At 34.8% G+C, this 26,859-nt stretch overlaps 1 protein-coding gene across 1 annotated transcript in view; it reads left to right on the top strand.

The window, feature by feature from the left end:
• Positions 1-26,859, top strand: part of trol (terribly reduced optic lobes) — a 369,703-nt gene that overhangs the window by 257,395 nt on the left and 85,449 nt on the right. Inside the window, exons 49-53 of the mRNA XM_089106068.1 lie at positions 1,596-1,746; positions 2,887-3,031; positions 12,995-13,148; positions 14,293-14,437; positions 19,913-20,146. Of these exons, the coding sequence (XP_088962194.1) occupies positions 1,596-1,746; positions 2,887-3,031; positions 12,995-13,148; positions 14,293-14,437; positions 19,913-20,146 (829 nt within the window). The remainder of the gene's footprint in view (positions 1-1,595; positions 1,747-2,886; positions 3,032-12,994; positions 13,149-14,292; positions 14,438-19,912; positions 20,147-26,859) is intronic.

Below are 26,859 nucleotides of genomic sequence, written 5' to 3'. Positions count from 1 at the left end.
TGATTGGATGTAATTCAAGAAATGGTGGGCTTGGAAAGGGTGTTTATCGGCTTCCAGTCACTTTTGACTATTAAAAGGGGCACAAGCCACTCCAATTTTCAATTGAATGAGCGCTTTTCGAAGTTTCTACGACAACCTCTTTGATACGAAGTGCCCTGCTCTACAGAAAAAAATTTATAAATTATACACTGTACCAACATTGTTCTTATATGCCCCCAGGGCATTAATTAAAACCTTTGCCCTGAGGGTTGTGGGGGATTGTCCTCCTCTTTACTTAGCCCCCGTTTCTTGTCTCGTTATCGAGTGTCCCCGTTCTTTATTTAGGCAGCGCGATCGCGCTGCCTATGATTTATACAACAAATTTCTATATAAACCTTATAGTCACCCAGGGTATAACTTACAACCCTTGCACTGAGGGCTCTGAGGGAGTTATCATCCTAAAAGACCTAATTTACAGAAGGTTCAACTACGTTGAACAAAATGGATATCTCAAAATTTTGATTGGTTGTGTTTTGGGAAACGGTGGGCGTGAGAGAGGCTATCCAATCACTTTCAACTATTAAAAAAAGGCACTAGCTATTTCAATTTCCAATTGAATGAGCCCTTTTGAAGTTTCTACTACAACGCTTTCAATAAAAACTTTGTATGCCCCAGGGCATAACTTACAACCCTTGCATTGAGGGCTCTGAAGGGGTTATCATCCTAAAAGACCTAATTTCCAGAACTTTCAACTACGTTGAACAAAATGGGTTATCTCAAAGTTTTAGTTCGATGTATTTGGAGAAATAGTGAGCATGAGAGGGGCGTTAGTCGCTATCCAATCACTTTCAACTATTAAAAAAGGCACTAGCCTTTCAATTTCCAATTGAATGAGCCCTTTTGAAGTTTCTACGACAACGCTTTAAATAAAAACTTTATATGCCCCCAGGGTATAATTACAACCCTTGCTCCGAGGGCTGTGGGGGGAGGGGTTGTCATCCTTAAAGACCCAATTTCCAAAACTTTCAACTACGTTGAATAAAATGGCTATCTAAAAATTTTTATTGGATGTTTTTGGGGGAATGATGGGCGTGGGGGGGCTAGTTGCCCTCCAATCACTTTCGACTATTAAAAGGGCACTAGCCCTTTGAATTTCCAATCGAATGAGCTTTTTTGAAGTTTTTACGACAACGCCTTCTTTAAAAACCTTTTATGCCCCCAGGGCATAACTTAAAACCCTTGTCCCGAGGATTATGGGGGAGTGTCCTCCTCAAAACATATTTTCTATCTGGAAATCAACTACGCTGAACAAAAAGGCTATCTCAAAATTTTTATTGGATGTGTTTGGGGGAATGATGGGCGTGGGGAGGGCTAGTTGACCTCCAATCACTTTCAACCATTCAAAAAGGCACTAGCCACTCCAATTGCCAATCAAATGAGCCCTTTTCGAAGTTTCTACGACAACTCCTTCGATACGAAGTGCCCGGGTATGGAGAAAAAAAAACACATTGTGCCCACATCGATCTGTACTTAGGCAGCGCTAGCGCGCTGCCTATGATTAAGATTAATTAAATTTGAACGTATTTGTGCTTGAAATTACCAAATCTCCATTTCAGGAATTATATCTTCTCGTGGCACTCAATCAGGTGGAGTTTTATCATTTAATGGAGTTACACCTGCAGATTCCGGTATATATTTGTGCTCCGTGACTACAATAGTTGGAGCTGTCGAACAAGCTCAGGCGAGAATAACTGTTCTCGCTCATAGGTACTTCGAATCCTTTTCTATCTATTTATCTATTATTTTTTTTGTGCATCACTTATTACGATTAAATGTAGGCTCGAACATTGTTTGTTCTTCTTTTTTTTTTTGGTTTGCGCAAAATGAAATAACTTCTCTTAAAATCTAATCATCTCTAAGCCTATAAGATATTTTTTGGTTCTTTTTTTTCTTTTGTTTCTTTTTTTTGCCAGTTATATAAGACAGTGTTTGTTTACTTAGTTATTTTGTTGCACCTTATTTATTGATTTTAATGGTCAGGTCATAGGGGCTTTTTAGTTTGCCTTTTTTCTTTTTGTGCAAAAGTAAATTGTGTAATTTAAGTAACTTCTCAATCTAAAATCTAAGCTTCTCGTCTTTCTAAGCGATCTATTTTTATCTTCAGTCAGTTAACTGAGACGGTATTTATTGATTTAGCTATTTTGTTGTGCATTATTTATTATCAGTAAGGGCTGGGCCATAACACGTATTATTCTTGCTATGTAATATGTAGCTGTAATGCAAAATTTATTTGCTATTTTTTTAAAAGTAATTCTTGAAGAAAAATGTATAGTTTAAATATTCTATTATAGTCTCAATAGTCTAAAAGTTTAATGGATTTATAAGATAGTAGAAAATGTTTAGCCCTTACGTATAATCTAGAAGAATTTTAAATAGATTTTTCTTCTCCGCCTTACCCCTTGATCTGACACTCTTAAATGTTAATTATTATGATTTATTTATTCTCTTGTTCATATTTTGTGTTAAATCACTACATCTCTTGTTTTTTTTATTAAGCATTTACACGGGGAAATAAAGAAGACGTCCTTTGCTTCCCTGTATACCAGATTGAAAGTAAAATATTTCATTATTTGTAATTTCCCAGCCGAGGCTACACTTCTCACGAGTAGTTTTAGTGAAATTTCTTTCAAAATTAAGACTCTTAAATAAAATATTCTATTGCGACGTTAATATTGTTGATTATAATGTGATTAGTATATTTTGGACAACACAGTTAATATGCAATAGCCACCTTAGTTTTAACTTTTGATTCTCCATCTTTGACACTGTCAAATGAAGACAAGTTTTTCACATTTGTATGTTTTTTATGATTTTTTTTCTAAGACTAACTCTTTTTTTTTCAATCAGGGGACCTCCAACTGTCCGCTTGGAACCTGAGAAGCAGACGGTATCACAGGGTACTGCTTGTGAGATAAGGTGCTTTGCCACTGGTGACCCTACGCCGACAATAAGGTGGAGCAAAGTTAATGAAGAGATTTCTCCAAGTATTCAGGTGGGATTTAAGGTTTTTTTTATGAAATTAAATTATTTTGTGTTGAAGAATCATCTAGAATTACAAAAAAGTTTGTTTTCAAAGAGAGCAGAAATTATTAAAGTTTTTGTTCCTACTATTCTTTTTTTATTATTCAGAATTGCTTCAAATATTATTCTTAGTCTTTTCGGGAGAGATAAGTTTGAATTTGTCGAAATGGGGACTTTCATGTTGCTCTTCTTAAATTTGAAATATTGGCTTTTCAGTTTGCTATTTAGCCTCCCTTTTTTTTTACTGCTGTCGAACTATGGAGGATTTTAAGCTCAGGTGACATCTTAGCTAGACGGATAGACAGCTACCTTTTATAAATATCAAAAACAAGAAGAAAAATAGGGAAATCTTTTAATAAGACAGTTAAAATAATTTAAATGAATACTTCGGCCCTATGTCCAAGGGCCGTCCTCAGCAAAGCAAAAATATATAAAAGAAAGAAAATTCACAACAATATACGACAGATAAAACTAAAATGTAAGATTTTTTCAAAACAGTTCTGAGGAATTATTAGAAAATAAAATAAACGATAATTACCATTTAATAGAAGCTTCAGCAGCAGGAATAGATTGCGAGGCTTTAATGACCTTGTTTAAACTCTATAACAAGTATTCAATGTATTTCCAATTCCGTAATTATTTTTACCAGCAAATTAATGGTTTACCGATGGGTGTACTTCTTTCCGGGTTACTTGCGAACATTTTTGTGGAACATATTGAAAATTGGGCGTTGAATTCGTATTTCTAGAAACATATCTTTTGGGGACGTTACATGGATGACACAATTTCACTTTGGAATTATGGGGAGAATGAACTTAGGGATTTTTTAGATCACCTCAATACATATGATAGAAATTTACAGTATACCTTAGAAATTGAATTTGCAAATAAAATTTATTCGTAGTTTAAATAGTTATTTATTCATTAATAAGTTTATCTAATTGCTTATCTTATCTAAGTTTATCTAATTGCTTAGATAAACTTAGTTTTACTATTTACAGAAAACCAACACAAAACAATAGGTATTTATATTTTAAATCAAACCACCCTCCACAAGTTAATAGAGCTGTCGCAATCTCTCTCGTCGATCGTGTCCTAAATATTTGTTCTAATTCCCACGTTTAATTCAATTCAATTCAATTTATTAAATACTACACTAAATACATAAATGCACTTAAGCGCTAGAGGTCCCAAGAAGCATAGCTTGTAGAGGACCTCGTATCAATCACAAAATCCATACAAAACAAATCAGGGAAGGAAAAAAAAAATACAACAATACCTCAAAAATATAAACACAATGCGAGAAAAATCAACAAAAACAAAACAAAAAACAAACAACTGCTACACAATAACCTTTGACTTAATTTTATCCAAACTGAAAGTGTCCTGTAATTTATTAAAATTCCCACCATTAATAATATTATTAAACAACGGGGTTCGAATCTAATTAAAAATAATAAGAGAGGATAAAAGAAAAAAAAACTATATAAATTAAAGCGTAAAAAATAAAGCAAAATGAATAAATAAATAAAGAAAAAAAAAACGAAATTACATAAAGCCTTAGAGAAAATTTTTCTGCAAAGGGAAGAAGAGTTTTTGATAAGAGAAAGTTCACTGGAAATAGAGTTCCAAAGAGCAATTGCTCTATAAATTGGTTACCTCTGACCTGCTGAGGACACCCTTTTAGGCAACCGAAATTGGTGAACAGAGCTCCGAAGCAAAGTCTGGCACTTACGTGTGGATGCTAGATCAAAGTAGGATAAGAAGTTTGGAGGAAGCGAGAAATTGAAGGCTCGATGAGCTAGTTTTAGGTTCTGCTTCTTGATAACCACATCTAAGGCATCTAGACATGTATCACTGTAAAGATCAGCTGTAGGATAGAGTCGGGGAGGGCGAAAAATTGCCTTCACCGCTCTATCCTGTGCTGTTCGGAGTTGCCGAAGGGAAGAATAGTTAGTATTGTCCCGTACAGTGCAGCAATAAGAAAGATAAGGAAGAAAAAATGTATAGTAAAGATAAAGCATTACATTGGGAGGAAGAAATTGATTGGCACGATGAAGCATAGACACTTGACAAGAAATTATAGAATGTGTATAGGAAATATGAGTTTTGAAAGAAAGAAAACAATCAACATGCACACCAAGAAGTTGGACACAAGAGCACTGGGGAATTATATCAGTACCATAAAAAACAAAGATTGTTGGGGAAGGTTCAGACATGTGGTATGGGGTTTGAAAATGAATAATGCTACTCTTAGAGCTATTCAATAGTATCCCGTTCTGCTCACACCAATCACGCACATGGTTGAGCAGGAACTGAGCCTTAGCAACAGCAGAGGGCAGATCATTAGAAACCACGAAAAAATTACTATCGTCTGCAAACAAAACAGTGTGGGTATCAAGGTTGGGAAATGGAGGAAGGTCATTAATATAAATAAGAGAGAGGAGTGGTCCCAAAACTGAGCCTTGAGGTACCCCTGTGGAAACCGAAGCTAGATCAGATTATTTCCCATCGTAACACACAAACTGAGATCTATTAGACAGGTAAGATTTAAACCATTCAAAACCAATTCCCCAACCACCAAGTAGAGACATTTTTTTCAGTGGGACAAAATGATCTACCACGTCGAAAGCCTTATAAAAATCAACAAACAGTCCTAGAACGCAATGACCCTAGTCTATGTTAACACGCACGAATTCTGTAACGTCAACTAGAGCACATGCAGTAGAGAGTTTAGGTCGGAAGCCATACTGGTGATCAGACAGAACAAAACCGCTTCCAATTGAAGCACCAGTAGACAGGAATGAAAAAAGCCTCTTGTGCACAACTTTTTCAAGTAATTTCGAGGACATTGGGAAAAGTGATATAGGTCTATAGTTTGACACTAAACTGGGGTCACCCTTCTTAAAAAGAGGGATTACTTTTGCAATTTTAAACGAATCAGGATGTACACCTTTTGAAACAGATAGATTAAAAATATGGGTAAGAGGTTCAACAACATAAGAAGAAACAGACTTAAGCACATGGTTTGTTAGTCCAAGCACATCAGCTATGTTACTGCTACTTAAAGAAGAAATAAAATCACACATCGCTATGCTTCTACAAGGAGTTAGAAAAATACTTCTCTCAGCTGATGAAGATTTACCTAGTCTAGGAAAGGAGAGGGTCTTAACAGTTGTTAGGGTGGTAAAACAAGAGTTGAAAGCACTAGATGCAGCGGCTTTTTCAGTAGTTCAACTATCTTCATTTTTGAAGGCAGTCGGATGTTTCTTTGATTGTTTCCTACGAGATAAAGCTTCATTAACTACACTCCAAACTTTCTGTAAATTACCTTTGCATTCCTGAATTTTCAACAAAAAATAATTCTTCTTAGCTAGTGATTGGTTCAAACGGGAGCACACTTAGGAGGGTTCCAAACTTTCTGTAAATTACCTTTGCATTCCTGAATTTTCAACAAAAAAAAATTCTTCTTAGCTAGTCTAATTGTTGATGTTAATACATTCTTATACGTCCTAAATGGACCGATGGAATGGAACCTGAGTTATCCTAATCAAATAGAAGAAACTCAGATTATTCATAATTATTTTCAAAACCCAGTTAAGAATATTCACTCTCAAGTATGCTGAAGTTATCCTCGATACACTGTATCGTCGTGTTAAGATGAAGGACATAATCCACATATCAGACAAGTGCCACGTTTATTGCTGCCTCAATTCATGAGGACACGCATTTTTACTGAGTGTCCAAGACGCCGTTGTTAAAAGAATAGGTGAAGTGATAGCACCTTGATAACAGAAACAACTATCCAGATGATTCGTTGAGATACTGGGACAAGTAAGTTTTTTGGTGGAGCATGTGTTATATTAGATGAATTGGAAAACGGTAACCAAAGTGAATTTATAATTTTAATGCGTACTTTAAGCCACAAATATAAGTTTCTCAAGTGCGAATAACATAGAGATGAAGACCTCCTTTTGCCATGTGAAAGAGCATGGCTCCGTGTACCAATGATTCGAATGTACACCTAACATCGTGTGCTGCTAGAAAGAGACTTTCTCCGGCGAGTTCATCTTCCATTAAGACATGAATTAAAGCAACAAATGCATCAGCACACCATATTTTATTCTGAAAACCAAACTAGTATGGCGGTACGCTACATTTTTCCTTTAACTCATCAACAAAAAGCAGCTCAAGGTTTGACATGAGAAAAGCTGTTCTATGGATAAACTATAGTGCGCTAATATTATCTATGTCAAACAAAGCTTTCCGTTTCAGCTAGGAGACTGCCGTTAGTATGGCCTTCCTTGTAACAACGTAGTGAGGCTCTGGTAAACAGATAGAAATTCATCAAGGTCGGATTCAAATTTAGACTCTAAAATTGGGTCTGGTGCAGCGATTCAAAAAATGTGTTTTCAACTCAAATACGAGGTATACAAAAAGCCTTGGGAGTATTTGAAGATGTGCTGTTTAGGGAAGCAAGGGATTTCCAAAGAGAATTGGGTGAAGCAGAAACTTTAAACAAGTATCAATAAACGATGCCTGCATGTTGATGAGCTGGCTCACTTGCAAAATTCTTTTTTGTATAAGGCTGAATATTATTCAAAACACCCAACTGGGATGGCTATTAACTTTCCAAATCCTGAATTTTCAACAAAAAATAATTCTTCTTAGCTAGTCTAATTGTTGATGTTAATACATTCTTATAATGCTTTTACTTTGATAAATTATCAGGATCAAGGCTTTTGAAAGCCAGCTTAAAAAGCTCTGACTTCTGCATTATTGATCTCACAAGACTAGGAAACATCCAAGGTATCTTGGGTTTATATTTACTAGAAGATTTTACTAGGGGAAATTTTTTGGCAATCGGTGTTATCAGCCGATTCATTAATGAGGCTGAAGCCCTATTAACATCCTCAGAATTCATTACTGAACACCAATCACTAGCACTAAGATCAGACATTAGGTCATAAACATAGCTCTGACTATAAATTCTTGAATAAGACTCACCTCTGGTATCCTCTTGGCTCAGCATTTTTAATTTGGGAACAGAACAATAAATTGGAAAATGGTCAGAAAGATCAGAGAAAATAATACCAGAGGAAAATCATCATTATCATTATCATCAAATCATCATTTAATATCATTTTTAGAAGACAGAAAAATGTTGTCAATCAGAGTTGCAGAAGATCTGACTGGATCAACACGAGTAGGAAAGAAAATACAAGGAAGAAGGCCAGAGGAAGAAATAGATTCAAAAAACGGTCAGACTCATTATCACACTCAATTTTCAATAAATTACAGTTAAAGTATCCAAGCATAAAAATATTTCTTGAAGCAAGCTTATCTCAACTGAGAACATTTCATCAATTATTTCAGAAAATTTCGCAATTGGGAAAGGTGGAGGCTTATAAAATAAACAAATAGTGTCACAACTTACTGTATCACATGACAGGTCAACAATCAAAGCATACACACTTCTATTATTTACGACTGGATCAAAAATCTTCTCAAGATCTGAACGTCTCACAACATCAAGGTTACTTCTGACAAAAAGGAATATACCACCAGAGCACTTAGTTAAAGATCTAGTTGAGTGGTATGCAGTAAAACCTGGTATGTCATACACAGACATATCATCACTTGAAGACAGCCAGGTCTCTGTGAGACCTACTACATCATAAGGGTAATTAACACCACCAATATATTGCAGAACATTATCCCATTTGTACCTTAAACCTTGCACATTCAAAGTAAACACATTAAAGTTTTTAACAGAAGACATTGAGGGCAGCACTTTTTTCAAAATAATGTTGATAAGAATGGTAACAACAATCAGACTGATGAAGAGATTTTAACAGAGGATCATTTTCACTATCATCACTAGAAACAAAAGGTGAATCAAAACACACTGAATCAAGAAGAGAAAGTTTAGTCAGGAAACATAAAGAATATGGGGTATCATCCATTGTATTTATCAAATATTAGGAAAAGTGGTGAAATAGATAAAGCTAAATTAGCATGGACAGGAAGAATACAGCATGGAGAATACTTTAAAAAAACAAACTGCATGTAATAATTGTTATAACAAGGGAAAAAAAACAAGTCAAGGAGAAAAAAAGAAAAATTTGCAAAAAAATAACAAAGCAGATGAAATTTTGTTGTAAAGAGAAGAGTTATGTTAAGCGGCACTAGTCATTCTGAAACAATACTGGCAAAAGATTCTTGAAAAACAGGAAGGGCATTAATGTCACCAATGGATGATATTTTGAGTACCCTACTTCCACTTTTAACAAAAATATCACCGTTCACAGCCCATGCATTATTCCTGCCACAATGAGCTTTAGCTTGTGAAAGTAAGGTACGTCTAGGTTTAGTCAAAGGCTCATTAATAACCACACCAGATCCTTTCAGGCCCTTTTTATTTTTGAGAAGCAAGAAACGTGCTCTCAGGTTGCAGAACTCAATAATAACTGGTCGATTTTTATTACCAACTCGTTTTCTAATACGTTTCAAAAAAACACAATGTCACTGTTCAAAAGACTAATGCCAGGAAACTTATCTTGCCAAAGTGACAAAAACTTAGGTTCAAGGTTGTCAAATGTAGTATCCTCAGGTAATTCAAATACAATGAGTTGATTTTTTAATTCTTGCTGCTTGAGTTGATCAGTTTGAGCAGCAACATGATCAGCAAGCTTTTTTTCAATGTCTGCAATTTTACCAGAAAAATCCATTGCTTGAAGCTGTGTACTGACCATCTGTTTCATGTCTTCCTGGATCGAGCCTGACATCAGGTCGTTTACTGTCAAATTAAAGTCAACTTTGTTACCTTTCATAGGCAGGCCAAGATATTGAATTTGTGACTGAATACTCTTTGTGACAGTAGTAAGCAGGGATTTAAAGAAATTTTCTTCAATGGAGTTCGCTATCTTCTTCAAATTGGTAATATCTGTCTGAATCTCAGGCGTAGAAATGGCAGGATTACTTGGGTTATCAGGCCTAGAATTAGCAGCAGCAGCTTGGCTCCTGGTAGACATTCCAAAGAAGCAATATAAGCAAAGCACAGCAGAATACAGAAACCAAGCATAATGTAGGAAGCAAGCAGATGCTGAGTAGGAGCAGGATTGTTAGAAATTAGTAGAAATTAGAAAGAATCTTAACCTTAAAGTTCCCTCTTTACCGTAGGGGTATCGTTAGATATACTTGTCAGTTGTAATTGGGACAACTGATGAACCCACTAGTACCAATAGTTGCATCCTATTTCATTTACAATAATATAATTAAACATAGACTGAAAAGAGACTCCCCTAAAATCAATGGTAGTTTACCATGTGAGAATCCCGATAAGCCCTGAAACATAGTTTACCTCCCTTACCTCCCCAAAATCACTGCGAATCTTAAAAAAGTTTGCACACAAAATAATCTGTATGCAGTATTTACCAATAATTTCAAAATAATAAATTTCCTAAATTCTGGTAAAGATAAAGCCCAAGTTAATCGGCAAAGAGGGGTCTATCAAATACCGTGCAATTTTGGCAAATACTATGAAAGTAGGACTCACCAGATTAGAGGAATGCCTAAAAAAGCATAAAGATGATATTACTTAAGCACTATGTTACAATATTGCTACTGTTTCTTTTGATTCTACCTTAGGCAGCCACGTTTTTAAAAATCCTAGCCACAAAATACTTATTAAAGAATTTGTCCTTATTAGCAATGACCTAGGCATAAAACAGATAGTTCAAGAAGTAATTGAAATCAGACTTAAAATTAATAATAATATTTCCTTAAATAGGGACTTGGGAGAACATTCACTAAACGCTCTATACACAAATTTAATTAAAAATGACATTGGAAAATATTTTAAAAAACAAGTAGACATTAAAACATAACCGGTCACAAAAAGACCTTTGAGGTTAGCTACCAAAAAGGCAGGTTTATCAATAAGAATGTGTTTTTTATTATTTTTCTTTCATTTCAATGAATCGCCTTGTTTTACCTCATTTTACTTATCAGTCCTGGTTGAACTTCGCTGGAGTAAGGATGCCAGGACTGTTTTGAAAAAAAAAAAAATACATTATAGTTTTACCTGTCGCATGTTGATGTGAGTTTTCTTTCTTTTATATATTTTTGTTTTGCTGAGGACGACCCTTGGACATAGGGCCGAAATATTCATTCAAATTATCTTCACTGTCTTATAAAAATAATTCCCTATTATTCTTCTTCTTTTTGATGTTTGAGATGGAGAGGCAGTGTGGTCTTCGTCATTATTTGCTACCCTTTATCTTGAAGCACTGGAACATACGACATAATATTTTGATTTCTTCCCTTTTGAATAAGCTTCACTCCAATAAGCTTTTGCTTGAAAGGGTTAGTTTGTGGGGCTCAGACAAATTGTACATTTAGGTGCAGCATTTGAGCTTATTCATCTATTTTAGAGCATCTTCAGAAATATTATTAGGTTATTATATATTTGAACCTTCCTTATTCAGTGTTGATTTTTTCCCTCAAATATTCGCTATTTACTATGCTTCCATGAATACATGCATCTTATTTCAAATAGGATGCATCCTATTTCAATTAATTCGTATTTTCTATCAAAATCAAAATAATGCAATAGTAATATACGATTTTGTATCCCATTGGCACGCTTGCTTTTCTCCTGCTCTTGACTAAGCTATGATAATCATTTCTTTAGATTATCATTTTTGTTTAGCTTTGATTTCCTTGATCTTTTCTATGATTTGTATATACACTAAACATACAGAAATACGTAATTGTAACACAAAAATATGTTGAATGATAAAGCAAGCTTCTGTGCGGTGAAATAAACAAGCAATTAAAAACAAATCTAGAAGAGAAAGGTATTGGACAAATGTAGAGAGAAGAGAAATAAATAGGGAAGAGTAAAACGAAGAAGTAGAGAGTGTAGAATTTCAGAAATGATTAGTTCTTAAAGAGTATTTGCTAGACAGATAGATATTTATTCAGATATGGTAAACTAACTATTATAAGCAATAAACGCATATACGTCATCATATAGTTCCTGAAAAGCCCTATAGCTGGGGATTAGGCCATAAATTGAAGACCTTTTGAGACTGGGAATTGGAAGAATATTCGATCTTAGGGTGTTTGCTTCTCAGTAACTCGCGTCAAAATAAAAAAAGGGTCAAGCTTGTACTTGTTACTTTCAAATAAAACAAGCGAAAGAGATAAAATGCTACTAAGTTGGCTTTCTTTATTCCTGATTAGTAGTGGCATCAGTAGCACAGTAGTTAGTTATAATCAAAATACAAAAAAAATCAGTTGTACCACACCAAGGCGTGTTACGAAACAGTGACAACAAAATGAAAAAGTGATAAGCACTAGTAAATGAAAATGATGAGTCATTTAATGACTAAGTTTCTCTTCTTCTTCTCTTTCAAGTTTTGTTGCGTTTTGATTTTCATATGTACCTCCTTTTAGTCGATTTTGCCTGTTTCTTGTTTTTTCTATTCCTTTTTGCCATTCATTTCTTTTTGTATTCTTGATATTTTTTTGCTCTATTTCATAGATTAGATATTAAATAGCTCTGTACTGGTTTAGTCACTGAATAAAATCATTTATTCATTCATTCAAGCAAACAGAGCATTGTTCACAGTTTTGTAGTTTCTTATTAGAAGTTTCTAGCAATAACAACAAAGCTGATAGTATTTAGCAACCGTCCTCCTTTAGACTACTGATTTTCCATTTAGTAACTTATGGTGGAAGGTCTAGTTAGTATTGTAAATAAAAATAAATATATTGACAGGTTAATTACTTTATACTTGGGTTTAACTTTCACAAATTGATTAACCTTAAAATAGGCTATTATAAAATAAACAAGTTATTATTTTGGGCTGTGAGACAGACACTAAAAAATTTGCAAATGTAACCATTAAATGTTTTAAATTTTTAGATTAATGGACCCCTTTTGAGAATACCGAATGCCAGGATAGATGATAGAGGTGTGTATGTATGTATGGCTGAAAATGATGGAGGGGTTACACAGGCTGCCGCAATTGTTGAGGTTGATAGAAGAGAACCACCCTCGGTCGAAATGTATCCATCAGGTATGTTGATCCTTACTGCTTAAATAAATAGAAAATATATATGTTTTTTTTTGTCTTGATTGTTGTAATTAATAAAAAAAATTGTTTTAAAAATGACGTTTCAGTAGACTCATACAATACTTTCCCCTATGGCATTAGAATCGTTGGATGATATTATTCTAGCTTGATTACTCATGAATAATTATTAAAAATCCTTGTAAGTGAATATTATTGATGGTACGTAGTTGAAATTGTATCTATTTTTTTGCGATTCAACTACTCGCTGTCTATTGCAAGTAGGGAGGACATTTGACAATTTTCAGCCGAATCACGACAAATTAACAGAACTGGAATTTTCCTCTTTTCTTTTTGACGCATCTTTCAAATAAATCGTTTGAAAATTTTCAAGGAAAACAAAACTGTCCCCTAAAACCTTTCTGCTTCAGCCCAATTTCGACGGACGAAGGATGACAGATTGCTAAACATCGCCCTTTTTGGCCAACCATCAAGGGCCAAATGAGAAGTAGGTCGTCCCCTAACGGGGTGGGAGGAGGTCGTAAGGAAGGATTTGCGGGAAATCGGACTTCTTGCGAGTGTATAAACAGGTAGGCTTTGAATACATTGGGATGGAAGAGAATCATGCGTAGCTGTGTCGACCTTAGGTGGCTTGGTGCTATAGTGAGCTGCTAGTAGTAGTAAAGCTTTTCCATGGACACTAAAATCTTAACTAAGGTGAACCTACAAGAGTTTGGTTTTAAACTGAACGGAATTTAGAAAAATAAGCTGCGAGACATTTGTTCCTAAAGACGAGGGATTAACACTGAATTGTTTAATTTTGGTTATCATGATTGCAGCGTCAGACGCGAACTAGTAAAGAACAAACTCTAGCCCATAGTAACCGAAAACTTGAAAACGTATTCTGAAAAGAAACAATCAAGTAAGGAAGAATTGCAATTTGAAGCTGATTCACGAATAGCAGCTGTCATTTCCGTTAATCTTAACGGTAAAAATTTATCCTGTAAAATTATGAAACTGTTCGTTTTGGGCTTAACTATTTAAGATGTGAAATAATCACAACTTTGCTTTTATGATTTTTTGAATTGGTTATTTCTCTTTTTTTTATTTATCAAAATGTTACATTCTATTTGTTTTACTATTATTTAAGGCCGGCAGACAATTACCAATGGTGCCAGTGCAATATTCCAGTGTCGAGTAACTCAAGGTATACCAACACCCGTGGTAAAATGGTCACGACAAGATGGCCGCCCTCTCTCGGTGGCAGTCGAAGAACTGCCAGGTGGGGTTATCAGGTAAGAACACGCTACGCCATGAGATTGGTAAAATTTACCTATAATACTACCATTAGCTTGCGTATAAGGCGATAATTTATGTAATTTATTTATTTAAATATTTCTAACCTGTCAAACAATAAAAAAAGGACATAGAGACAGAATGCAAAATAGAGAAAAAAAAAACAGGAATAAAAAAAGACACCAAAACATTTATCAAAACAATTAATGAAGATCATCTATTAAACACTGAACAACTGTTACATACATACAACCTTAAAGATTACTGTACAAGAGGATGCCATTCATGAAAACTGACTTTTCGGTTATGATTCAAAATACGGTTTAACAGAGCTATTCCAGAGTTTGTTATTTTATATTTGCGGATTAATGCGGAGTTTTGGGGCCAAGGGGGTAAACGAAGTAAATATTTGCAAATTTGGAATATATTGAACGGAGTTTACGTTTATCTGCTTGTGTTAAAATCTTCCAAAATGGTGCTTTACATAGTGAACGTGGTGGCGCTGTTGAATTATACAGTTTAACGAGGATAATTCGGTTGAGACGCTTTTGTTTCTTTTTATTTCAGACACCTAACGCACAATCTCCAGTAGGGCAATTGGTTAGCGCACGATACTTATATAACTGTGCAAAGTAACATCTAACACATACAACGCACCACACTTTTTTCAAGATGGGAAATGAGAAGCAAAGGGGTTCGTTTTGGAGGACCAATTGGAAGACCAAGGTAAATAAGTTGTTCAACTGGTTTTTCTTAAGAACGTCCTAAATGGACTGATGGAATGGAACCTGAGTTATTCTAATTAAATAGAAGAAACTCAGATTATTCATAATTATTTTCAAAACCCAGTTAAGAATATTCATTCTCAAGTATGCTGAAGTTATCCTCGATACACTGTATCGTCGTGTTAAGATGAAGGACATAATCCACATATCAGACAAGTGACACGTTTATTGCTGCCTCAATTCATGAGGACACGCATTTTTACTGAGTGTCCAAGACGCCGTTGTTAAAAGAATAGGCGAAGTGATAGCACCTTGATAACAGAAACAACTATCCAGATGATTCGGTGAGATACTGGGACAAGTAAGTTTTTTGGTGGAGCATGTGTTATATTAGATGAATTGGAAAACGGTATCCAAAGTGAATTTATAATTTTAATGCGTACTTTAAGCCACAAATATAAGTTTCTCAAGTGCGAATAACATAGAGATGAAGACCTCCTTTTGCCATGTGAAAGAGCATGGCTCCGTGTACCAATGATTCGAATGTACTCCTAACATCGTGTGCTGCTAGAAAGAGTCTTTCTCCGGCGAGTTCATTTTCCATTAAGACATGAATTAAAGCAACAAGTGCATCAGCACACCATATTTTATTCTGAAAACCAAACTAGTATGGCGGTACGCTACATTTTTCCTTTAACTCATCAACAAAAAGCAGCTCAAGGTTTGACATGAGAAAAGCTGTTCTATGGATAAACTATAGTGCGCTAATATTATCTATGTCAAACAAAGCTTTCCGTTTCAGCTAGGAGACTGCCGTTAGTATGGCCTTCCTTGTAACAACGTAGTGAGGCTCTGGTAAACAGATAGAAATTCATCAAGGTCGGATTCAAATTTAGACTCTAAAACTGGGTCTGGTGCAGCGATTCAAAAAATGTGTTTTCAACTCAAATACGGGGTATACAAAAAGCCTTGGGAGTATTTGAAGATGTGGTGTTTAAGGAAGCAAGGGATTTCCAAAGAGAATTGGGTGAAGCAGGAACTTTAAACAAGCATGAATGAACGATGCCTGCATGTTGATGAGCTGGCTCACTTGCAAAATTCTTTTTTGTATAAGGCTGAATATTATTCAAAACACCGAAATGGGATGACCATTAACTTTCCAAATAGAAAATCAAAGTTTCAAACGGGAGCACACTTAGGAGGGTTTTGTATTTTTTTTTACCAATCGGAGACTTGAGTGTCAATGCAGATTTTTTGAACTGGGACAGCTACCTTTTCTGCACATCTTCGAGAGTGGCAATTATCAGGTCACTAAAAATCCAGAGCAATCTGCATCTCAGGTTTATTAATAGGAAAGATCTCTGAAGAAGCTGGAAGAGGATGTGAATTTTTTGCAAGATAGAATTAAGATCTTCTTGATATAGGAGCAGATTAATTTTATCCCTGTTAAGCTTTGAAAATCATTTAAGCTTGGGCTTTCTTGATTCATTGGTGAACGTGTTAAATCTAGTTTAAAAGAAGCTGATAGGGGAAGGTGGTCCCATAATTTGTAATTAGATATTAAAGAAACCAGAGAGACTTTGAAATCAGTCGAAGTAACCACATGGTCTAGATTTGATGTATAAGATGAAGTGTGAACATATGTGACATTTTTAGTATTTGGGTGCACAACCAGCTCATCAGAAAAAAAATACCACGGAGAATAGAAGCACGAAGTGATAGCTTACTGGTGATTTAGAAAAATTAATATCGCAATTAAAGTCCCCGGCAACAACACCAGGAATATTAAGGTTTTGAGCCTGTCTAATATACCTATGCAACTTATCACAAGGTTGTGCAAATAATCATTCCGATTCATCATTATTATAATCAGTGGGCAAATACACGTTTATGACTACGCAAGTCACTATCCTCAATGATAGAAAAGTACTAGAACTAAAAAAAAAACTTGACTAATTACTCATGAAACTACAAATTGCTAGGCATCCAGACGGATGACATCGAGGATGAAAACACTTTGTGGAAACGGAAAAAGTACGAAAGTCTCTACTCATATCTAATAAACTAAGACTTATATCTAATAAGACTCATATCTAATAAACTAATAAACTTTTTTTTTTTTTTTTTTTTTTTACAAATTACTGTTTATATTCCATGGAGCGAATTTCACATCTCAGTACTCTAGTCGAGATGCCTGGTGGGTTCAATACAGATTCTTCTTTTCACTTCTAACGCTGTAACAAGTGTGACCAATAGCCTTACAAGTAAAACAGAACATAAGCAGAGAGCACGAGTTATCACGGGATGAGATATGCTCGGCAAAACCGCATTTTGCACACAAGCTCGCATATTGCACTTCTCTTCTTTGAGACCGACCTGGTGACAATTAAAAAAAATTTAGGCATAAAAATGAACTTTTGAGCTGGCAGTCTTTCGTAACCTATTTTGACAGATTGATTCAGGAATTTCTAAATGGAGTCGCTGCTCAAAATAAACGTTATACGCTCTAGATCTGTCACATTGGACTACTCTAAAGCAGTTGAGAGTACGTGCCATGAGCTCAAACTCATCTATTTCTGATTGTACACTTTTAACAATTGCAACGAAAAATGGAGACTAAACTGACGCAGTTATATTTTCTTGGGACTGTTTCACACCTTTGGAGATATAATTGGTAGTATGGTTGCTTTATACTACAGCTTTCCATTCGGTAGAAAAACGTTTTAGCTGTTCAATATCTTTTGAAGCGACCAGATATACAGAGTCTAAAAACTGCTTCCTCTGGTCCAGCGAAGACAGGTTGGGAAAGTTCGTCAAAATTACAGCATAAGTGAGTGGTTTCGAGTTATGCTGGAATTGATCAGGAGGTGAGTGGGGCTAATAAATCCAGATACTTTCTGTCTATTTGCCTTCACCTGGATAAACCCATCAATTTTTTGATCCAGTTCGTTCACTTGCGAGACCATAGAAGCAGCAACCGTATCACCAATAATAGGTCTGTCACTCGGTGATTAAATCACAATTTTTGGGACTTTCTTAAGCCGCTGCAGGAATCACTTACAAAAATGCAAAAAATTTATCATCATCCATTTAAAATTTTATTCGTCTAGAACCGATGGCAAGATCGCCTTGTAATTCCTCTTTTACTATTAAAAGAGTGTCGTGGGTGAAAAAATTCATCGCATTTCCATCAATCGTCTCAGCTGTTAATCCATCAAACATCGACCGTTATATCAAATTTAACACTGGGTTCAAAATCACTCTGCCATACCTCCATACTGTGAGCTGGTCAAGTGGGAGCTACGCCCAATACCTGCTAAAAAACTGTCAACAATTTGTTTGTAAATAAAAGAACAGCACCACCTATACAACTATGCCAACGTCACCTATGGCAACAGAATTTAGTAACAGTCTAATAATATCAACGCTAGAAAAATGAATTAGTTCTTTCAATAGTTACCACCAAACTAATGCCAATTACATGGGTGAGCTTTGGTAAGGTGGATCGAACCTATTCCACTTAAGTAACCACAGATACACTTTATAAGTCAATCCAACAAAATTTATATAGTCCAAATTGAACAATTTTCTCACTGTTCATCGTTCAAACGAACTTGGTTGAAATGCTTCGTGACGCTGAAATTGGCTACAGCTTTCTTCATTCTAGCAGACTTTTGTCAAATATCTCTATACATTATACTTCACTACCTATTTTTCTGTCCTCTTGTAATTATCTTTCAGGGTTTTAATGGTTTTATTTTTTAAGAGGTACAACACGCAGTGATAGCTCACTTTTTGAGCGTTTTTTTTTTTTTTTTTTTTTTTTTTTTTGTGTATTTCAAGTTTCAATGAGGAAGCCAAGCCGTCACATTTTCGAACTGCCTTTTTTTTATTTATCTTTTTGTAATTTTAATTAATTGTTTTTAAATTATTATCTTTTAATAGTTTACATTTTAGTTTTAAAGTAATTATTAAATTTATATTTTTTGATCATTGAAATTGCCATAGACTGCACGAAATTCGTAGGTTTGTGATCTCAAAGCCGTTTTTAACTTCGGCTTTAGTAAAGTAATGCGGGAGAAAGCTTTTCTTTTGAACGTGGTAAAGCAGACATTATGCTAGTAGACCAAGTTTTGCTACTAAAATATGTAATTCTAAAAAACATTTCAATCTGAGCTTGGTAGCGTAATATGAATCTTCTATTGTTAGCAGCATTTGTGTGGTCATTTTTGGACGCATTTTTTGGACATTTTTGGAAACTTTTTTTGGATATTTTAGAAGTTTCAGACGTTCGCGGGACTTACTAAAACCACATACACATGCATAAACAAACATTCACACATATATTTATAATTTTGATGTAATATACATTTTGAACATATATCACGTGAATGCGTTTTTTTACAATTGAAAAATTGCCACGTAAAAATCGTGGGTTATGAAGAACATGTGATTGTATTACTGATGAAATCTCGAATATTAGGTATTCATAATTTTCAGTTATTTTTTCAGGATCTCTAGAAAATTTGCAATAAAAGAAATTCCTTGGCCATAAACTTCTTGACAGTATTTGTTTTTGTGGTGGGCGTTCAACCCTCCACAAAAATCTTTAAAACCATGAACCCGTTGAATAGCATATCCTTTCTTCTAACCTCTCCAACCCACAAACTTAATTTCATTCTTCCAAACCTTTGAAATGATTTCCTTAATGTTGGGCAATGCCGTTGTTCAATTTTCTTTCAATTTTAGATTCAATAGAGTAGCCGGTGATGAATCTGGCACTTATATCTGCACAGCTCAAAATGACGCTGGCCTTACTACTGCCACGGCCGTACTCGAAATTCAAAAAGTACCTTCTGTGACGATTACCCCATCTGGCTCATATAGGGTAACCAATGGCCAACGCGTTAGACTTGAATGCCGTGCAGAGGGTGATCCCGTTCCTTTTGTTTCCTGGAAGAGAGTTAGAAGTGGATCTGCTGCGTAAGTCTATTTGCTTTTTTGAAGTAGGATAATTAACAAGTCTACCTTACGCTGAAACATCGATTTAGCATTGAAATTTGCGTCTTTCACTGCTAATTAGCAGAGCCATGTGGTATTATACGTCGTATTATACGTTGTATTTTTTTTTACTACCTATTGTTATTTGACAACGTTTATTAAAAACTTTGTTTATAGCAAGTCTGTATCAAACAGTTCGCGATAACGAACTGTAGGTAAGAGGCGACCCGGCTCAATAGTAACCGGAACTCTAAAAAATGGAATTTTGATACCAATAGATACATCAAAAGAATCGGATTTGTATGCTGCTTGTAAATATATAAGTTTCATCAACTTTAGTCTTACCAATCAAAAGTTACGAGCCTGAGAAAATTTGCCTCACTTTCGAAAAAAGGGGGAAATACCCCCTAAAAGTCCAAGAATCTAAATGAAAATCATACCATGAGATTCAGCGTATCAGAGAGCCTTACTATAGGGGTTTCAAGCTCCTATCTACAGAAATGTGGAATTTTGTATTTTTTACCACAAGATCACCGATGTGTGTTTATTTGCCTTTTTTACCCAAGGGTGATCGGATCGACCCAGTGGTCCTAGAATGTCGCAAGAGGGCTCATTCGAACGGATATTAAAAGTTCTAGATGCCCTTTTTAAGTGACCAAAAAAATTAGAGGGCAACTAGTATCACTTTTTACAAAAAACAAAAACGTTTTCATGTACAAGCTATGCTTACCAATCTACCATCGGAGACTCTTGACCATTCTACAGTAGCCACAGTAACAACCAAATATGACATAATAAGTGAATGCAATATTTATTTACTCTTATCTTTTATTTACTCTTATCTTATTTACAAGATAATTATATAAGAAATACATAATCACAAGAATCAATTTTTTACGAAAAACTACCTTTTTCTATAACACTGTAGTATCAAGTGTTATTTTTAACATTATATCCGGGTTTCAGCGGTTGTTAGCAGTCTAGTAAGAGACGATCACGCCCAATAGTGAAAACTACAATAGCCATAACGTCTTAAAATAGAGTCAGATAAAAAAAAACAAAGTACACTATTAGAGCCACCTTGTCCGAAACTCTTATATACGAAACTTACAGTAGCTCGGCTTGAACAACAAAGCAAATATGTCGTATTGAAAAACAAGAAAAGTGGTTTGAACTGCGATATTCCGCATCGACGGCATATTTTTTTTCAGTTTTTTTTTCTTTTCTCCTCGTCCAGCTCGGTACTGGAAAATTATAGAAAGCTGTTTAATGGCTGATTTGATAGGGAATTGATGTATTTAAAAACCTTTCATAACTAACAAAAAAATTTTGGAAACAAAATCAATCTTTTACGAAAAACTGTATTTTCATGTACAAGATTGATGAATCACGTCATAATCTTAGGTTGTAACCGTATATGGCGTACAAATAAATGCGATATTATAATGTTAGCTATAATTACATCGGTACAGAATCGCTAATGCTATTATGCAAACTGCAAAAATATTTGTGGCGTCTAAGCAATAATATTAATTTTTCAAACAGTTTGTGGTAACGAACTGTATAGTAAGAGTTGCTCGTCTCAATAGTAACCGAAGCTTTAAAAACGGAATTTTGATACCAATAGACACATCAAAAGAATTGGATTTGTATGCTGATTTTAAAATTTTAAGTTTCGTTAAGTTTAGTCTTACCGTTCAAGTTAAAAGCCTGAGAAAATTTGTCTTATTTTCGAAAAAAAGGAGAAACACACTATAGAATCCATGGGATCCCAGCGGAAATGCCAGACTCAGATTTAGCTCATCAGAGAGCCCTACTGTACAGGTTCGAAGCTCCTATCTGTAAAAATGTGGAATTTGATTTTTTGCTAGAAGAAAGATCACGGATGCGTGTTTATTTGTTTTTTTCCCAGGGGTAATCATATCGACCGAGTGGTCCTTGAATGTTGCGAGAGGGCTGATTCTAACACGGAAATTAAAATTTCTAGTGCCCTTTTTAATGAGAAACAAAACAAAATTAAAAATAGAAATACTTTTTACAAATATATTAAGGAACGAACTATATCCCATAGTGTTTTAATTATGGTAGGTTTAACAAACAAAGACTGGATTTCCTCAGTGTTTTAGCTTTTGGAATGTCCTAGGGGAAGCCCCCCTAGGGGAAGCTCGATCTTTGGGGGGAAGCCCCCAAAGATCCATCTTGTATTTTTAATTTGATTATAATTAACTTACATAAAGAACCGATACAGTTCATTACAAATGGAGCCTATGCTAGTTTTAAAGGATATAGCTGAAAACCTAGTAAAGAACAAACCACGGCACGTAGTAACTAAAAGTTAAGATAATAAAATCATCTTTTGAATGGAAGTTATCTGCCTGAGTTTTCGAGGTTTCAAAGAGGTCGTGGTAACGAACTGTAAGCAAGAGATGACCCGGTTCAATAATAACCGAAACTCTAAAAACAGAATTTTGATACTAATATATAAATCAAAAGAATTTGATTTTTAAGCTGATTTTAAATATATAAGATTCATCAAGTTTAGTCTTACCCATCAAAAGTTACGAGCCGGAGAAAATTTGCCTTATTTTCGAAAAAAATGGAAACACCCCCTAAAAGTCATAGAATCTTAATGAAAATCACGCCATCAGATTCAGCGTATTAGAGAACCTTACTGTAGAGGTTTCAAGCTCCTGTCTGCAAATGTGGAATTTTATATTTTTTTGCCAGAAGAAAGATTACGGATGCGTGTGTATTTGTTTTTTTGTTCTTTTTTTTCAGGGGTGATCCTATCGACCCAGTGGTCCTAGAATGTCGCAATGGGGCTCATTCGAACGGAAATTAAAAGTTCTAGTGGCTTTTTAAGTGACCAAAAAATTGGAACGCAACCATTATCACTTTTTACAAAAAAAGCTGCATTTTCATGTACAAGCTATGCTTACCATTCTACCATTGGAGACTCTTGGCCATTCCATAGTAGCCTCAGTAATAACCATATATAACGTAATAAGTGAATGCAATATTTATACACGCTTACCTTTCGACAAGATAATAATATAAGAAACACATAATTACAAGAATCAATTTTTTACGAAAACCTGCCTTTTTCTATAACACTGTAGTAGCAAGTGTTATTTTTAACATTATGTTACATAAAGGACCGATATAGTTCATTAAAAATGAGGGCTATGGTAGTGTCATGATAGGATATAGCTGAAAACGTAGCAAAGAACAAACCACGGCACATAGCAAATAAAAGTTAAGATAATAAGATCGTCTTTTGAATGGAAGTTAGCTGCCTAACTTTTTGAGGTTTCAAACGGTTCGTGGTAACGAACTGTAAGTAAGAGGCGATCCGGCTCAATTGTAACCAAAATTCTAAAAACGGAATTTTGATACCAATAGATAAATCAAAAGAATTTAATTTTTTTGCTGGTTTTAAATATAAAAGTTTCATGAAGTTCAGTCTTACCCATCAAAAATTACGATCCTGAGAGAATTTGCCTGATTTTCGAAAAAATGTAGAAACGCCCCCTAAAAATCAAAAGATCTTAATAAAAATCAAACCATCAGATTCAGCGTATTAGAGAACCTTACTGTAGAGGTTACAAGCTCCTATCTGCAAAAATGTGGAATTTTATATATTTTGCCATAAGAAAGATCATGGATGCGTGTTTTTTTTCCCCAGGGGTGATCATATCAAACTAGTTGTCCTTGAATGTCATGAGAGGGCTCATTCGAACGGAAATTAAAATTTCTAGTGCCCTTTATAAGTGACCAAAAAAATTGGAGGGCAACTAGTATCACCTTAAAAAAAACTGCATTTTCATGTACAAGCTGTGCTTACCATTCTATCATCGGAGACTCTTGGCAATTCTACAGTCGCCACACTAATAACCATATATGACGTAATGAGTTAATGCAATATTTATACACACTTATCTTTCGACAAAATAATAATATAAGAAACACATAATTACAAGAATCAATTTTTTACGAAAACCTGCCTTTTTCTATAACACTGTAGTAGCAAGTGTTATTTTTAACATTATGTTACATAAAGGACCGATACAGGTCATTATAAATGTGGCCTATGCTATTTTCATAGGATATAGCTGAAAACGTACAAACCACGGCACACATCAATTAAAAGTTAAGATAATAAAATTATCTTTTTAATGGAAGTTAGCAGCCTGACTTTTTGAGGTTCGTCTCTTACAATTCCAAATAAGAAAAAGACATAGGCTTTTTCCTGTTTGTATCTTTCTTACATAAAGAATCGATATGGTTAATCATAATTCTCTGAGAAGTTGTCTTACTATTCAAACTAAGAAAAGGCCGTAGGCTTTTTCCTGTTTATAATTTCGATTTACATCCGGGTTGCAGCGGTAGCTAGCAATCCGGGTTGCAGCGGTAGCTAGCAACCTAGTAAGAGACGATCACGTCCAATGTTAAGAAATACAAAAACCCATAACTCCTAGAAAAGAAAGTCAGATCAAAACAAAAAGTACACCATTAGAACCGCCTTGTCCGAAACCCCAGTATAGGAAATTTTCTGTCATTTGGCTTTAACAGCAAGGGAAATATATTGGCTTGAAAATCAAGAAAAGTGACGGCTACTACAACATTCTGCCTAGACGACATATTTTTTTTCTTTCTTTTTTCTTTTCCACAGATAGCTTGCCACTGAAACATCGTAGCGAGTTGTTCAATGGCTCATTTTAAAGGAAATTTATTGGGTTAGAAATCATTCGTAAATAAAATAAATTATTTCTAAAAGAGAATAAATTTTTCCAATAAAAACCGCATTTTTGATGTCATTTCATACTGCTGTCTTTTCAAAGATATTTGATTTTTGTACATAAATCATAATCGTATACCAGCGGTAAGATTTGAACCCACGCCTCCGAAGAGACTGGTGGCTAACACCATCGCCTTGGACCACTCGGCCACGCTGCCTCTCATTACTATATATGTGAATCCGGGTTGCAGCAGTAGCTAGCAACCTAGTAAGAGACGATCAGCTCAATGCTAAGAAATATAAAAAAAATTGAGTCAGATCAAAACAAAAGTACATCATTAGAACCACCTTGTCTGAAACCCTACTAGATAAATAATGAATGTCGTCATAGTTTTATTAGAGCTATGACGTGAATAGAAAAACACGACATTATGTTGTTGTTTCTGAAGACGGCATGAAATAATATCATAACGCCATGACGTCATGAAAGAAAATCATCACGCCAAAACGTCATGATTACTATATTAAAGGCCACAAAGTAACAATGGTCTTATTCAACTAATGGTTACATAATGGTTAAATTGAAGCAAGCTACACGCAAGTTAAAAAACAGTATTACACAAAAAAAATAGAAAGCATCTTGAAAAGAAAAAAGCAAAGGTATTCAACCGACCAGGCGTATCGAGAAGTAGAAATTTAGAGAGCCAAACAAAACAGCAAGGAGCGTTATCACAATGATGAAGTTTATAGACATGCAAAAATTAAGGGAGCTAAACAAAAGGTCAAGGATCGGTATGATAATGATCAAGATTACCGAATCAAATATAAGAAAAAAGAAAAGCAAAGGTATTGAACCGACCAGGTGTATCGAAAAGTAAAAATTGAGACAGCCAAACAAAAGAGCAAGGAACGGTATGATAATGATTAAGATTACCGAAAGAAACATAAGAAAAAAATCGCTACCGAATAATGGGTAGATACTGGGGTGACAAAAGCTATAATGAAAAAATTAAATTCTCTGTGAGGTTGTACCGAAGAACGCATAAGGACAAAGGGAAAAATTACATTCAGAAATACAAGAAGATGGGAGAAAGGCAGGCTGATCTTCGTAAATTGAGAAACATTTTACGTATGTTTAACCAGGATCACGAAAAGTATTCAAAATTACAGATTAAAATTCTCTTTGAATCCGGGTTGCAGCTGTAGCTAGCAACCTAGTAAGAGACGATCACGTCAAATGTTAAGAAATATAAAAACCCATAACTCCTAAAAAAAAGAGTCAGATCAAAACGAAAAGTACACCATTATAACCGCCTTGTCCGAGACCCTGTATAGGAAACTTTCTGTCCCTTGGCTTGAACAGCAAGAGAAATATATTGGCTTGAAAATCAAGAAAAGTGGCAGCTACTACAACATTCTGCCTAAACGGCAATTTTTTTCTTTCTTTTCCACAGATAGCTTGACACTGGAACATCGTAGAGAGTTGTTCAATGGCTCATTTTAAAGGAAATTAATTGGGTTAAAAATCTTTTGTAACTAAAATAATTTATTTCTAAAAGAGAATAAATTTTTCCACTAAAAACTGCACATTTGATGTCTTTTCATACTGCAGTCTTTTCAAAGATATTTGATTTTATACATAATCATAGCAACTGAAGTATAAAAAGAATCATTATATAGAGGATTATGTAACACATATTAGATTAGATAGCATAAGATAGAGATAGTATAACTTTTAGATAAGATATCTGGGTTGCAGCGGTAGCTAGCAGCCTAGTAAGAAACGATCACGTCCAATGTTAAGAAATATAAAAACACATAGCTCCTAAAAAAGGAATCAAGTCAAAATAAAAAGTAAACCATTAGAACCGCCTTGTCAGAAACCCCTGTATAGGAAACTTTCTGTCCCTTGGCTTGAACAGCAAGGGAAATATATTGGCTTGAAAATCAAGAAAAG

The sequence above is a fragment of the Artemia sp. Qi Xiang Cuo genome, chromosome 20 (assembly GCF_049724085.1).
Source record: "Artemia sp. Qi Xiang Cuo chromosome 20, ASM4972408v1, whole genome shotgun sequence".
Lineage (NCBI taxonomy): Eukaryota > Metazoa > Arthropoda > Branchiopoda > Anostraca > Artemiidae > Artemia > Artemia sp. Qi Xiang Cuo.
Note: the sequence above shows the minus strand (reverse complement) of the source record. Positions and strands in the feature narration are given on the sequence as shown.